This window comes from Aptenodytes forsteri, unplaced genomic scaffold, assembly GCF_000699145.1.
Source record: "Aptenodytes forsteri isolate BGI_AS27 unplaced genomic scaffold, ASM69914v1 Scaffold145, whole genome shotgun sequence".
Lineage (NCBI taxonomy): Eukaryota > Metazoa > Chordata > Aves > Sphenisciformes > Spheniscidae > Aptenodytes > Aptenodytes forsteri.
The window spans coordinates 486,941-501,596 of record NW_008795122.1 but is presented as its reverse complement, the minus strand read 5'-3'; the positions used below and the strand labels follow the sequence as shown (position 1 = coordinate 501,596).

The 14,656-nt window shown below is 39.0% G+C and overlaps 1 protein-coding gene across 1 annotated transcript in view; it reads left to right on the top strand.

Moving 5' to 3' along the window:
• STAT4 (signal transducer and activator of transcription 4) overlaps positions 1 to 14,656 on the top strand; it is a 40,446-nt gene that overhangs the window by 11,694 nt on the left and 14,096 nt on the right. Inside the window, exons 3-10 of the mRNA XM_009277124.1 lie at positions 4,891 to 4,989; positions 5,780 to 5,872; positions 7,804 to 7,882; positions 9,505 to 9,590; positions 10,524 to 10,675; positions 11,890 to 12,048; positions 12,952 to 13,044; positions 13,885 to 13,944. Coding sequence (XP_009275399.1) covers positions 4,891 to 4,989; positions 5,780 to 5,872; positions 7,804 to 7,882; positions 9,505 to 9,590; positions 10,524 to 10,675; positions 11,890 to 12,048; positions 12,952 to 13,044; positions 13,885 to 13,944 — 821 coding nt within the window. The remainder of the gene's footprint in view (positions 1 to 4,890; positions 4,990 to 5,779; positions 5,873 to 7,803; positions 7,883 to 9,504; positions 9,591 to 10,523; positions 10,676 to 11,889; positions 12,049 to 12,951; positions 13,045 to 13,884; positions 13,945 to 14,656) is intronic.

The following is a 14,656-nucleotide window of genomic DNA, read 5'->3' as shown; positions in this document are numbered from 1 at the left end:
CGTCTTTTAATTACCTCCAGGGATGGGGACTCCACCACTTCCCTGGGAAGCCTGGTCCAATGTTTAACCACTCTTTCAGTAAAGAAACTTTTCATCACGTCCAATCTAGACCTCCCCTGGCGCAACTTGAGGCCATTTCGTCTCGTCCTATCGCTTGTTACTTGGGAGAAGAGACCGACACCCACCTCGCTACAACCTCCTTTCAGGTAGTTGTAGAGAGCGATGAGGTCTCCCCTCAGCCTCCTCTTCTCCAGGCTAAACAACCCCAGTTCCCTCAGCCACTCCTCATACGACTTGTGCTTTAGACCCTTTTGTTCTTTTTAAAAGCACGTGTATTTTAAAGTGTCATAATATGTATTTTAAAGTTTCTCCATGATCTTACAACTTACAGAATCAAATCTTGCATTTCCCCAGCCACTGTTTCATGCATCTTAACATATCCCAAATAGTTCAAGCTGTTTTAAAATTTGGCTAAAAGGTCTAAACTCTGCATACTATAACGTATAAATTGTTTTTTCAGAAATGCCTCTTTGCTTTTCTTCATGATCTAGTAAGATACTATCACAACAGATGTCTCTGGAGTAGAGACAGTGCATGCTGGGCAGCAGTAGGAAGGTTTTCTCCTGAGGAAATGTCATCAGCATTCAGAGAAAATTTTCACCTGTTCAGAATGAAAGTTTAATTTCCCCCATTTGCTTAAATTTAGCATCATGCTGGTAGTTACTGAGAAGAAGCCAGTCCAAATAAGATCATTTGTTGTTTGTTGTAAATCATCATATGGAAGACCTCATCAAAATGGAAAAGAGGAGAAAGAAAATTTCTAAGAACAACAGAATTACAGTAATATAAGCAGATAAGACTAATGTTTCTGTTTGAAACTTCAGATGAAAAGTGAATCCTCAATTTCTCTTTGTTGGTATTTATCAAAAGACAATTATAAGTTTTCTCTATAAATATCTAAACTTAATAATACGATTTTGCATAACTACAGAATCCACACCCTTTCTCCTTTCCTGGCTGCCAATGCTGATGTCACACTAAGTTAGGATTCCCCCATCTCAAGCCTTTTTTTGGTTAAATTTCCTTTATTTTCCAACTTATACTACCCTTTCAATGATAGGAAATAATTTTCAATTAGTCATTTAGAAGCCAAGGTCATCTTGAGCAAATTCTTCCCTCAACCAAAGACAAAATGGAAGTGCAGAACAGCAAGAGTTGGCAGTAGACGGATAATAAGGGAATACTGAGTGGCACGTTCTGAAGTGTAATTACCTCTGAGAAGTATAAAACATGGGGAGAAAAAACTCAGTGTTATTATTTTGACAGTCAAACACATTGGTTATTGTGACTTTTAATAATTATTATTTAATAAGTTACAATTATTGAGATATTTAATGTTACAACTTATTATTTATCAATTTATTAGTGTTGAGTTGCAATCCATCTGCTAGATTACTGCAAAAGAGGCTATTGACATAGATAGCCTAGATTGTATAAATATAGCTGTTCTAGGAGGGAGAGCTCAAGACCCACAGAAGGGGATGCCCGCTCAGGCTGTGGCACACTGCTCAGCTCCGTGCCAGCTGTCCAGCATTCAGAGCATGTGTCTATCGCAAAGGCAAGGCCGGTTCCTAGCCTTTGATGGCAAGCATTCGTACTGCAGATCCACCATTATTCCAGCTTTTGTCCTGAGGGCCTGCTGCTCCAGGAGGGCAGGCAGCAGTTCTCTGTCGACCTGCTTGGTGTCTGCTCAAACTGAATCAAGTGGAGTTGAACAAGCACCAGACAGGCACAAGTATGGGAATCACTACGGGCACAGCTTATTATTAGAGCTTTATAAGTTAGAGAAGAAAGAAAAAGAAAAGGTGAATTTCCACTTCACCTCTTGATGCAGATGGTTTTCTCTTAATGAAACAAAGAAAAAGAGAGAGAGAGAGTTAAGTTTTGCATATGAATAGTATCTAGAAATGCTAGGAAAGTCCCTAATACCTGGCATTTTTTGTGGGGGATTTTAAAACATCCCACTGTCAGAAGATTTTTTTGAAGTGCCTCTTCTACATAAATGCATTTTCCAGCTCCAAGAAAGGATTTTTATTTCTTCTTGACTTTGTTAAATATCTTTTGTTTGACTCCTTGTTTTCACAGGGCAAAGACAAAAGGCAACCATCAACCCTTAGAGTGCTTGAATTCTGTTGGGCAGTGGTAAACAGGGACTAAACACTCCTCAAGCTTTGTAGCTTCAGATAGCCTGCAGATACCAACGTGTGGTATGGTCCTCAAATATTAGCCATGTATGTGAAAGGTGGGACCCTGTTTTACCAGCAAAAAAATAACAGCAACAAGCAGAAGTTAACGGACATTAACTGAGGAATTAATATGCACATCAGTGGATTTACACCAGTCACAGATTTCTTACCACAGCTTTCATCCCAAACCTTATTAAAAACAGGACTTTTTTTCCTCTAATCAAGGTGCAGATAGATGAGACAGGCTTAGCAATACAACTGACTGCAGCTGAAAGAAGGCAGGCCTGTTCTCCCCTCTCCCAGCCAACCTCTCCTGACTTCACATGTGCTAGTCCTTAACAATAAACTCATGCTTTGCTGAGCAGTTTCAGTCCACTGAGGAGCAGAAAACCTGTTCAGCAAAAAAGCACGAGTGTTTTCCAACCCAGTTAGCAATCTGGATTGGCTCACTAAGGAGTCAGACAGGCACTGGACTGGCACGAGTCAAGGGCTGGCACCGCACAGCCAAGAGCACAACCATTCTTTGCAGCAATTAATTTGCTCCGGCTGTTACCCGGCTGTTGCTGTTGGACCCTACCTTTACCTTACTTCCACATGAAGCTCCACTCCACTCAGTCTTTTGCAGGAAGATCATAGCCATTACCCATGTTCCTGTATTCCCTTCCCAAAGCTACATCCTAACACTACGCAGAGACAGCTTGGGAATATGCTCAATAAAGGGGACTATGGGTATATTCCTGGGCATGAAGTTCAGTTGCGCTGAAGGAAGTGTGCAGCGAGAACATAGTTACTACCCTTATAGCCAAGAAGCTGGCAGGGAGAAACAAGTAACGGCAGATCTTTGGCATTGTCGTTTGACGTGGAAATCGGCAGTGTATCCTTAATGTTAAATCCCCCCTCACTGCCCGGCAAGGAGCAGGCAGGGAGGGAGTGCTTAGTGTTTCACCTGAGACATAGTGTGTCCTGGGGTAGTATTACTCACCACTTATTTTTCCAGAGAAACTCCCCAAATCAGTCTAGTCCATAACTCCCGTTCCTCAGGGTAATTGGTACAGATGATTGCTAGAGTAAAGCACCACCCTGAACTGCTTTTAAAGAGATCAAAGGAGGCACAGCACTGAGACTGCTTTGGGTGTGCACTGGTTGCACTGTGGGGCATGTACTTTATTTGTCCTGAGAAGACTTCAGAAACCCTAGAAACATTAGAAAGGTTAGTTTCATTACTAACAACTCCATGGCAGTCAAAGCTTCTCTAGAAGGGAACATTTTGTACATCAGTTATTTAGTTTCAAGAGTCCTATGTCTTTCACCTTAGTCTCTACCTGGAACCACAGTATAACCACTAGCATGGTATTTTATATCAAACAGCTCAAACCAAATCTCCATGATTAAAATTACCATTTTTAATACAATATTTCTTTACCTTGTAATTGCAGTCAAAACATATTATGAAAAAGTCCATCAGATTACTTAGATTTCATGCAAAAGCACCCAGGAAATGACTCAGTTTTGTCTGTCTAGTAAAAAGTGTTAGAAATATATGTTCACTGTCATAGTAGTAGTTGGCATATAGAAGCAGTGTGTTCACATTTCTATCAGATGTGTTCACCCTTGTTTCTACTACAATTGGTATGAGATATCAAAGGAAAATGCAGCATCAATTTAAATATGTATAAACTTATTGTGCCACATTCAGAGAAAGCAAGAATAAATGAAGTTCTGAGTGGCAGCAAAATATGATGAGAATAAAAACTAATCAGAAAGAAGGGAACGTAGAACAAGTCCAGAACTGGAAACCGTACAGGAAAAGAAATGAACTGCATTAATTCTAATGAATGGCTGAAAATTGTATGAGCACTGAATAAAGGGCATCTGAATAAATGATATACGAATACTGAATAAAAGGCATGAAGGATATTGAGAAACACCGAACGAATACATCACCATGAAAGACACTGCTTGAGAGTCCTCAATCATTCCAATTTGATAAATACAGCACAAACCAATATTACTTCAAATTGTGCCCAGTCCTCAGTCACGCATCAGCAATTCTGGACCTTACTTACGGTGTTGTAAAAATATAGACATTTTTTGGTTCTTTGGCTTGGGACAAGAGTTGCTTCTTCCTTCATCCTAGGCTCATTATTTGTTGAAGGAGAAAAATTGTTTGTAGACATTAAAATTTAAGTCTTCTGCTTTATGCTGAGGAAGTTTTTCTGCTTTGCATCGTTACCATATTGATATGCTTACCAGTTTTTTTTGGCAGAAGTGCTACATGCTAACAGCAACTTCCTATTGAAAATGGAAGACATGATAAAATCATGCACAGAATAGGCTGATAGGAAAGCCCTTTCAAAACAGCTGTGTTAGCAGTGGAGCAATTTGATCTTCAAATGATGTACATCTCAGAGTTGTATCTTTATAATCTCTGTAGAACATTGTTAAGAATATTTTACGACAACGGCACTAACTGATGCTGCACTGCAAGGCTGAACCAGCACTAACACAGGTCGAGAACAGTAGGGGGGTCTTTTCCACCCGCACCAAGCTGTAGCTCATAGGCACTGAAGCACACTGTTTGTGATTTCCAGGGGGACAGCCTGAACTCTGAATTTTTGAAAACTGTATTTACTTGTGCTTGCAGGGCAAATATCATGGTAATCCCATGCATATAGCAGTGATCATCTCAAACTGTTTAAGAGAAGAAAGAAGAATATTGGCTGCAGCTAGCATGCCTGTACAGGTAATGAATTACATTTCATTAATCTGCTCCATGTTAATCTGCTCACATGCTTTTAGGACCAAATCCTGTCCTCTCATTCCACTAGAGTGATTTGTGTGCACTAGGGGTTGCCAAATGTTGCCCTTTAAACTCATGTTTGTACTTCATTAGTGGCTCTACTGCTGCAAACATTGCTATAAGTGACTTCTCTGTCACAGCTAATCTTCAAAGACTTTAATCTGTGGGAAAGGCTTTAAAGAGATTATTCTTTGCAAAACAGATGCGTATATTTTAAATTATGTAATGCATTAATTCATATTAATTATGCAACGCAAAAGACATTCCACCTGATACGTTGCAAAGGCATTGATAGTTTTTATGTTGTTTGAAGAAAGAAACTTCAAAATTACATATAAAACCTATTTTGGGGAAATTGTTACATGGTTAAAACCCAGATAGAATTTTTAAGTCAAATGTGTTCTTTTTAATCACCTGTGGATGTAATACATATTCTTATATGTATATTGTGACATGGGTCTTTTTTCAGAAATCTAATAATCTATGTTTCGGTTTCTTTAATTTACTAGATGTTTAATGTTTGCAGTACACGCACACTCTTTCACCTTTTGCATTTCAAAGTTAAAGCAGCATGTTTTTCAAATCTGTGGAACTAAACAGATTTGTCTGTTTACACCAGTCTCCAGCTGGTTGAAGACCAGCTTCTGAATTCCCTCTCTATGCTAGAACTTGCAGTACAGTTACTATCGCTCGTTATTACTCATCCACCTATTATCTGTTCGATGTGTTCCAGGGTCCGCTGGAAAAGTCTCTGCAGAACTCCGTGGTTTCAGAACGACAAAGAAATGTAGAACACAAAGTGTCAGCCATCAAGAACAGCGCTCAGGTATTTTTTTGTCCTATTTGCTGTTTACGCAGCCATGACTTTCATACAGACATACCTGAACTATCTTTAAGCTGGGTAGCACAAATACTTTTGCTAACAAGCTGCGCCAACCATTTTCCATTATTCTGAGGACCTCAGCCCAGACTAACTACTCAGGACATACCTGGATCCTCAGGTTTTTACAGCTGCTCTAGGTTCAGTGTGAGAGCTACCTATTTTAAAGCTATCACACTTATCCCTATGCAAGTTGCAGGCAGACCACTGAGTGCAGTAAGAACATACCTACTGTCTCTAAAAAGATGCGAGGTTCAATAAATGTATTTCTGCAACTTCGCCTCTTTTAGTTGGGTCAGCAGTAGCTAGCCTTCGTGACCTCTGAGTCACGTACCAAGATCTTTGTAAAGCTGAAGGCTACGTGACATAATTACATGTTTTGGAGACGTGAGGGGAGAAGAACATTGGGAGCTGATGGTAACAATTCTCCAGGAGTTTCCCATACCATTGCAGGGCAGAGCTGGGCTGAGCCAAACTTGTAGCTATGTCCCATAGAGACCTTGAAAGCTCAGTCAGAGAATACCTGCCCATTCAGTTCAAGGCAGGATAAGGATTCAGACTACCTACGGCCTTTTTGCTGTCCCAGCCCCACTTTCAGCTTTGCAGCAGTCTCAGTGTAGAAGTTATATTTGAAATACCTGTCCATATACCATTCAAGAGCAACACTTCTGGTATACTGGAAAGAGGTCCTAGTAGCGTTCTCTCATCAGTGTCTCCCTACATGGGGAAGAAGGGTTAGAGAGATGAAACCCTTAAAAGGATAAAGCTAGCTTTGGAAGAATGTGATACTAGACCTCTATCTATGTATAAAGTTATAAGATAAGAGTTGAAGAGCAAAAGCAGACAAAGCTGCAACCCAGCAGCTCCTTCTGCCTGTGTGGGGAAGCGCAGCGATCCCTGAAAGACCAGTGAAAATGAGAACGATTTCTAGATACAAGGTTTTTTTAGTAGGTAATTAAGTTGAACACAGAAATCAGCCAGCTCCTTGTGTATGTAATTTCATACCTAATACACGTAATTTAAAAGTTTAGTCTCCAAAATAAAGAGGAAGACAAAATGGCTAATTCTGTGTGTCCTCATTTAGCAAATGAGTTTTTGTATTTTCACAGACACTTAACGTGCACATCTCAGGGAACTAAAAAGGATTGCTTATGAGTTGGCAGAATCAAGGCTTCCTATAAACAGCACAGAAACAGACCTTCAAAGTAAAACAGATGATTTCCTACAGTTTTATTCTCCTTCTTTTGATGTGTCTTCTTTTGAATTATCATTGTTTGGTTACTAGAAAACACCTTCTAAACTTTTTGCAATACATATGAAAACAAACCCTTGCAAAAAGCCAAAGCAGCAAAAATGTTTCATTTCTTTACCCAAATTCTTAAAATCTCTGAGCTCTGCTCCTGTCTCTGGCTCCACCTTCCTTGGCTTTGCAGACCCCATTCCAATTTCCATTGAAGTCAATGCAAAATTATCCATTTGCCCTGCTTTAAAGTTCCACGAAGAGAGTTACGTTATTGGCATAATAATTTCAATTTAGCTCAGGCTAAATGTAATCATTCCTACTTTCCACTATGTCATTGAACTAGTAAACAAGAAGTGGTTAAGCTGTATCAACTACTGTTTGACTGTGGGAGAGAGGATAATAGTTGGGTTTCCGAACAAGTAAAATAAATCTGTAGTTATAAATGTGCATTTATAATTCAATCGTCTTTTTTAAAGTTTACAAGATAGTAAACCAGACTTCCCAGAACTGCTTAAGGATTTTCAAATGGTAGGAAAGGAAAATACTACATTATACATTTGTCCATTACAAAACAAATTCCTTTTTATGTCACTGTGAACACCCAAGTAATTTTACTTTCTTTTCCCTGGGAAAGATGACTGACCAAGATGTCAAATACTTGGAAGACTTGCAAGAGGAATTTGACTTCAGGTATAAAACAATACAAAGCTTAGGTAAGAGTTTTTATAATAATTTTTAGATTCTCTAGGAAATGGCTGATTCCACAGCTAGACTCCAGTATCAGGGATTTTTGTACGTTACCCAGATAACATATGTAAACATAAAACCGGATTTTTACTTTATATAAAGTTATAGTCTTGGAACATAACGACTCTTTTGGGGTTAAGAGGGTAAAGAGGATCTTGTCGAGCAAGTATAGTTATTTTCTACAGATAAGCTGAATAATAGCATGAAAAAATAGTAATATCTTAATTTAAAGAACCTATTTTTCAATTTCCTCACCTTTGACATGGCCCTTCCTTAGCAGGATGTGGAAGAGCCTCTTATTTACCAGAGTAGAGTTGTGCAAAACTGATTTTTTTAGCCTCTAACTTGGCTTTCTGTTCTTTTTTGACCACAGTGGTGATAACCAGCTGGTAAGCACTCTGAATGCATGTTTGACCAGCCTATGATGGTTGAGATCTGCACATGGCAACAGTCCTTACATGATCTCTTTCAGAAAAGAAACTGACGTCCACTTGTGTCTGCTCAGATATCTTCATATTATCTCCCTTTGAACATGCAAAGATATTGGGCTTGAAATGTCCGAGTTCTTAAACGTGTCAATCCTATATGTTTGAGGCTGGATATGGCCAGGCAATCGGAAGAGATCAAGTTGCCATGGTTTAATGACTTGTTAGTCATCAGGCCAATCATAATTACTGACCATGCAGATGATTGAAGCCTGCCCCACTTGCAAAATAAAACATGCTTATATAAATGACTTTCAGGGCTTAAAAATTCACTGTGTCAACAAATGCTCTACACCAGCAAAGGCAGCTTGCAGTACCTTACAATGTGTGTGAGCAATTGCTGTGGCTGACTTGACAATCAGTTACTTGTCTGCCTCTGTTGAAACATCTACTCTAACGTAATGGGAAGATGTCAATCCAGAGCTTAGCGGAGACACAGTTGGCACCAATTTCTTTTTTGAAGGTAGCATGAAAGATGTAAGAAGAGCAAAAGGTGGGGGAAGGTGATGGCGGGGGAAGAGCTGCATATGAAAGAGCATAGGGGAAGCTTGAAACTAATGCATGATCCAGAGAAGGAAAAAAGTTACGGAGAGGGGGAAATACCCAGTAATCAGTACTCCTGGCTGCTGAAATCCCCACGGCAATGAACACTTTATCTCTGTTTCAAATGCCTAACCTCTATTCTCTCAGCCAGACGTGTAATTCACATCAAGTCCGAAGACCTTTAGTCTAACTGCTGACATCACAAGCATATTTCAGTAGTGCACAGATCAATCATTGATCCAAGCCAGATGTACATAATACACCAGTATGCACATGAATAGGAGATTTATAGATTTCTAGGTATCATCTGTATGTTTTCTATCTCTTCCTGTTCCACATGCACATCTAAAGAGTGGAGTCATAAAAACCTTGTCTTAAACTTGTACTAAAGTTAGTCCATTCAAATGAAATACCCTATTACATAATCTACTGATATCTGCAGTTTATTTTTTCACTAGTTCATGCTGCAGTCTGCTCGTGGTTTTTTCCCCTCCTCCCCTTATAAACACACGCACGCACCCATGCACGCATTTGTACTGATTTTTTTCATCCCCCTGCAGAGCAGAGCGACAAAAACAGCGCCCTCATTAAACAGGAAATGTTGGCGTTGCAGGCGATGCTCAATACTTTAGACTACAAGAGAAAGGTTAGTGACATGTTTTGTCATTTGTGGTTTGTTTGCTTTCTCCCCTTATTCCCACATCGAATACTCAAATGCGTATGCGTGCCTTTTTAAATCCTCCTCTCAGAAGAACAGACAAATAACAGGAGTTACAAATCCACAAAAGGTTTTGGGTGGGTGCGGGTGATTTTGACTAGCAGTTAAGAAATTGGCAATTAAGTAACGGCTCAATCAAGGATATGGTTCTGCACACCTTAGAAGGGAGGTGAGGGCATCACTTCACAGGACCTCTTATGCACTGTACTAAATGGATAACTTAGTTGGCAATATATACTTTTTAAAGTAAGCAAAAAGTATTCAAAGTAAATGTAATCTAATAACTGCCAAAAAACCCCCAAACAAACAAAAAAAACCCCAACAACCCACCAATGGTACCTTGCTCTGTTCTGTGACCGAGACTTGCAAATATGACAATATTCCCCTGACCACTTCCTTGCCGGCACAGAAAACAGTACATTTAGGCAATTTGTTTGAGTCCACATGCTTTTTAAGGATAAAAGCAAGCAAGCAAAAAAAACCAGTGCACTGGGTATGATACAAAACAAAAGGAGGACTTTTTTACCTTGACAGTACTTGTAAATGTACTCCTTCCACCTTCCACAAATGTAACACCTCCACCTTCTTGGAGGTGTTATGCCCACAAAGAATGCAACAATCCTCCTTCCCACCCCCAAAAAACGTTTTACTGAGAAAGAGTTCATAGACATTCAGGATTAATTTCAAGTACAATGGGTGATGAATCCAGTCACCTCTGAATTAGAGAGACTAAAGCCGTTGGGGCTAAATACAGTTACTTGCAAAGTAATTGAAAGAAATGTAATCAGCACTTTTATGATAATTGCTGAGTTTTGTGGCTGTTCCCTGTGGTCAGTTTGTGATACCTTTCCTATTTTACAGGAAGTACTCAGTAAAATAGGGCGTGTGATTCATGAAATCGATATGCTTATGAGCAACATGCTGACTGAAGAGCTGCTAGACTGGAAGAGACGGCAGCAGATTGCCTGCATTGGGGGTCCTCTCCATGGTGGGCTTGATCAGCTGCAGAACTGGTAAACTTGCCTTGAGCTTGTGTTTCCACTGAAAACCACAGGAAGTCTGCTGCACATGAAATGATCTTTCCTTTAGATCAGTTACCTTGCAACAGTAGCAAATTCATTAGCAGCTAAGCAAGTAAATAACACAAATACAATTTGTTTTGGTGGACAACATTTGCTATTCAGAATAAATAACGTTACAGTGAACTGCTGAGCCTGAGCCGTGGCAGTCAGTCATTTTTTGGTTTGACAGTTGTTCCAGATACATGATACACACCCTCTCGGGAGTTTTGCTTGAGTAAGAACTGTGCTGACTGGGTTTGTCACTGAGGATAGTGGGAGTTTTGTCTAGGCAGGAGCTGGGTAGACACTTTATGCTTTGACTCACTAGGTACATCACTCCTCCAGACTTCAAACTACACAGGAATTGAGTGGCAGTAGTCTCTGTGGTGGAAACTCTAAAGGTGATTGCAAATAAATAAATAAAAAAAGGCATTATATTTAAAAAGATAATGCAGCCAGAGAATGTCAACGTCCTGGTCATTTCTCTCCCATCAAACTTCTCTTCTGGAGAAGGTGGAAGTAAAGAGTAAGAAGAAAAAAGGAAGGAAAACAACCAAGAACCTTCTTAGGTTTGAAGAAAAAGTATTTTTTGCCTTTTTTGTGTGTTTTTTTCCCACTGAAGTATTTTTTTTTCCAATGAAGGTGTTAAAAATAGCTAAAAGATGTGATTTTTATACTCACGTACCCTATTAAGCTGTTAGCAAGTGTGTTTGGATTTCATTTTCCTTACTGTTTTTACATTTCTGAGAAATGCACGTCCTCAGTGTTCGTAACTTTTTCATTTTATATAAATATTATCCTTTTAAAGAGTACATTTTGCAAAACCGCTAAGCTGCAGGAAAGAAATAAAATTGGCACAAGTGCCCTGCATGTAAAATGTCAGAACTGTGTACATATTTCTTCTAAATTATCACGGACAGCATTGCATTGCTGTTGATGAGGCCTGTTGCAAAAATATTTATCTTTGAAAATAAAGTAGGAAATTTTGCCTGATGTATTTATATACTCCTGTAAACAAAAGATGAATGGACACGAGTTTGGATAAAGCTAGAAAGCACCAATCGGTACTGATTCTGATTTCCCTAAGCAAGACCTTCAGGAGCCATTATATTCTAAGCAGCCGTTTACATGAAAGATTGCAAACTAATCTTCTGTCTTTGCTGTAGTTTTACGCTGTTGGCAGAGAGTCTTTTTCAAGTTAGAAGGCAACTAGAAAAACTGGACGAACTGTTGACCAGACTGACTTATGATGGGGACCCTATCCCAGTGCAAAGACCTCAACTGCTGGAAAAAGTCAACTTTCTGCTCTACAATCTTTTCCGGAAGTGCGTAAGCCATTGTCAGCGTACATAACTTTACCTGAACTGACACAAATTCATTGGCAACAATGAGACCACATTGTTAAGAAGAAAAAAAAATTTACAAAAGGTTCAGTCTCTGAAGATCTTAAAGACCGAGTTTCCAATATAAAAAGTATGTACAGCTGTCACCAAAATTCCTGGAAGCCGAAGGTGCCAGGCAGCTTCTCATGTGTAGTAGTTAAGGGTTTGTGGTCAAGTCCTGACTCTAGGTGAACACACAAAATCCATTTATTTCAGTAGGAGTCATGTACTTACTGCTGAGAACAGATTGGGGGTTTGGGGTTTTTTTTGTTTGTTTGTTTCTTTGGGGTTTGGGTTTTTTTAAGTAAAGTGGCAGGTGCTAATTTGTTCCTTGTCTTTCCTCTTCCCCACCAAGACATTCTATTAATATATAAAATATTATCATAATTCCTCTTGCCTTTTGTACTGGCTATATGAGAGATATACCACAAGTGACTATCTGAAAGCAAAACATAGTCAATTGGTTTTTTATAAAAAATGAAAAAAGATAAAATGATTGTTTAATTTCATTGGAGCCAGGCTCAGTGTATTTTCATGCTCTGTTTTATGGTTCTGATAGAAGTCTTGGTCTTCCAGATTTTTATCAGCCTGGTATTTTAGGACTATGGAATTTGTTTTGTTTTGATTTTTAATGTATTCCAAGTATCTGTTTCTTATGGGAACAATTCAACTGTAAGTTAGACCATTGCATCATTTTGAGAACTAAGTGTTGGAATACATACCTCCAACTTCAGCATCCGTAGAAAAATAAATCTCTAAGAGGTAACAGCACTTTTTTTCCCCTAATACAGCTGTTTGTTTGTGCATATTCCTAACAATCTATTTGTTTCACTTCTTTTCACACAGTTCATTTGTGGTTGAAAGGCAGCCCTGCATGCCAACACATCCCCAGAGGCCAATGGTTCTTAAAACGTTAATACAGTTCACTGTTAAATTAAGGTAAGGAAAGGAAATCTGGTGTAAATTCCTTCATTTGTGTACTGCATTTTATCCTAGGAGACTGTTTCAGAGTCTAGAAAGCAAAGCAGACCAACTTGTATTAGAGTCCTTTTGACTCCAGGGAGAGTTTTCTGGAATAGGGATATAAAGGCCACAGAATCTGTCACTCGTAATAAGTGGCAATAAAGAGTAAATCAGTGTGAGGAAGAAAGGCAGACTGTGGCGAAAAGTCAGCACCTTCAGGATTCTGTATGCATTGAATTCTTGTATTAATGACTTCGCAAACTGAGTAAATAATGATCCACATGATACGAGCCAACATTAGAATACTGAGTCACTTTTGCACGTAGGAAAGAGAAACTTCTGCGTTTTGGGGGGCTCTGGTGAATCAGTGACAAGCTATCTCTCTCCCAGTAGCTCCTTGCCTGACTTTGTGAAAAGAGCGAAGGTGGGAGAGGAACTCGCATCTCATTACCACCTTGCAGCGAAAAGAATGCATGGAGGGTTGGGGGATGGAAAGGGTACGTAAAGGAAAGTACACGTACATCTACGGTGCAGTCACAGATTATACATATCCATCTCTTAATTATTACCTCTTTGTTGTCTCTCTAGCCATTCCCTCAAACACATACGTGCAGGGCAGGAACACTCGCCACTGGAACAGCTCAGCCCCTCTTTCTGAGTACACAACCCTGTAAATCATGATATAATCCTAGATGCCTAATCTGTTTTCAGACTATAATCATTTCAGATACTTTGGTGTGGAGCTACTGGTCTCTAATATTTTCTGGTGAGAAATTTATTCTGTTAATATTCACTTTTACATTTTCTGTTTTGAAGGTTGCTAATTAAGTTGCCAGAGCTAAACTACCAGATCAGAGTGAAAGCAACTATTGACAAGTAAGAAACTTTAAAGTGAAGATATTCTCTCTCTCCCTACAGAGATAACACAGTTTTTTCAATTGCTACCCTATCTAATTTAGAAGTTGCTCTAAAAAGGAAAAACAAAAAACCCAAACCAGTTAAAACATCAGGGTAATGCTTTTCTTTTTTCAATGTGGAAGACGACTTTGTCTTTTTTTTATAAAAGCTGCTATTTCTAATTGATATTTTCAAATTGGAGGCAAGAAGTCCATTTAAGATTTGTTTCAAGACTTAGGTAAAATTCATCAGTCTGGAATAGTGGCATCACACAAAAACTTTAAATCAAAGTGTATTGCATTTATGGGATAGTTAACTTTGAAATAGCACTTATCTCTGCGTTAATAGGCCTGGAACCTTCAATGCAACTGCTCCAAGTAGTGCACAAAGCTTGTGCTTGAAAAGCTGGTGCTGTAATTAGTAACTATGGAGCTTAGAGAGTTTTATCCCTGCCTGAAATTAAGACTGCTACATAAACTCCATCTTTCTAAGGGTTTTGGTACTTTGATACCCACATATCATTCCAATGGCAGAAAAAAACCTAGATAAAATACACTACTTGCATCTGGCCAGATGCAAAAGTCTAACTGGACAGTACAAATTTCAGCTCTCTTTTAAAAATTGCAGTTTTGTTGGTAATATGAATTAACTTTAACAAGGCAAAATCTACTGTCTCAAGATAAGTTCCTCA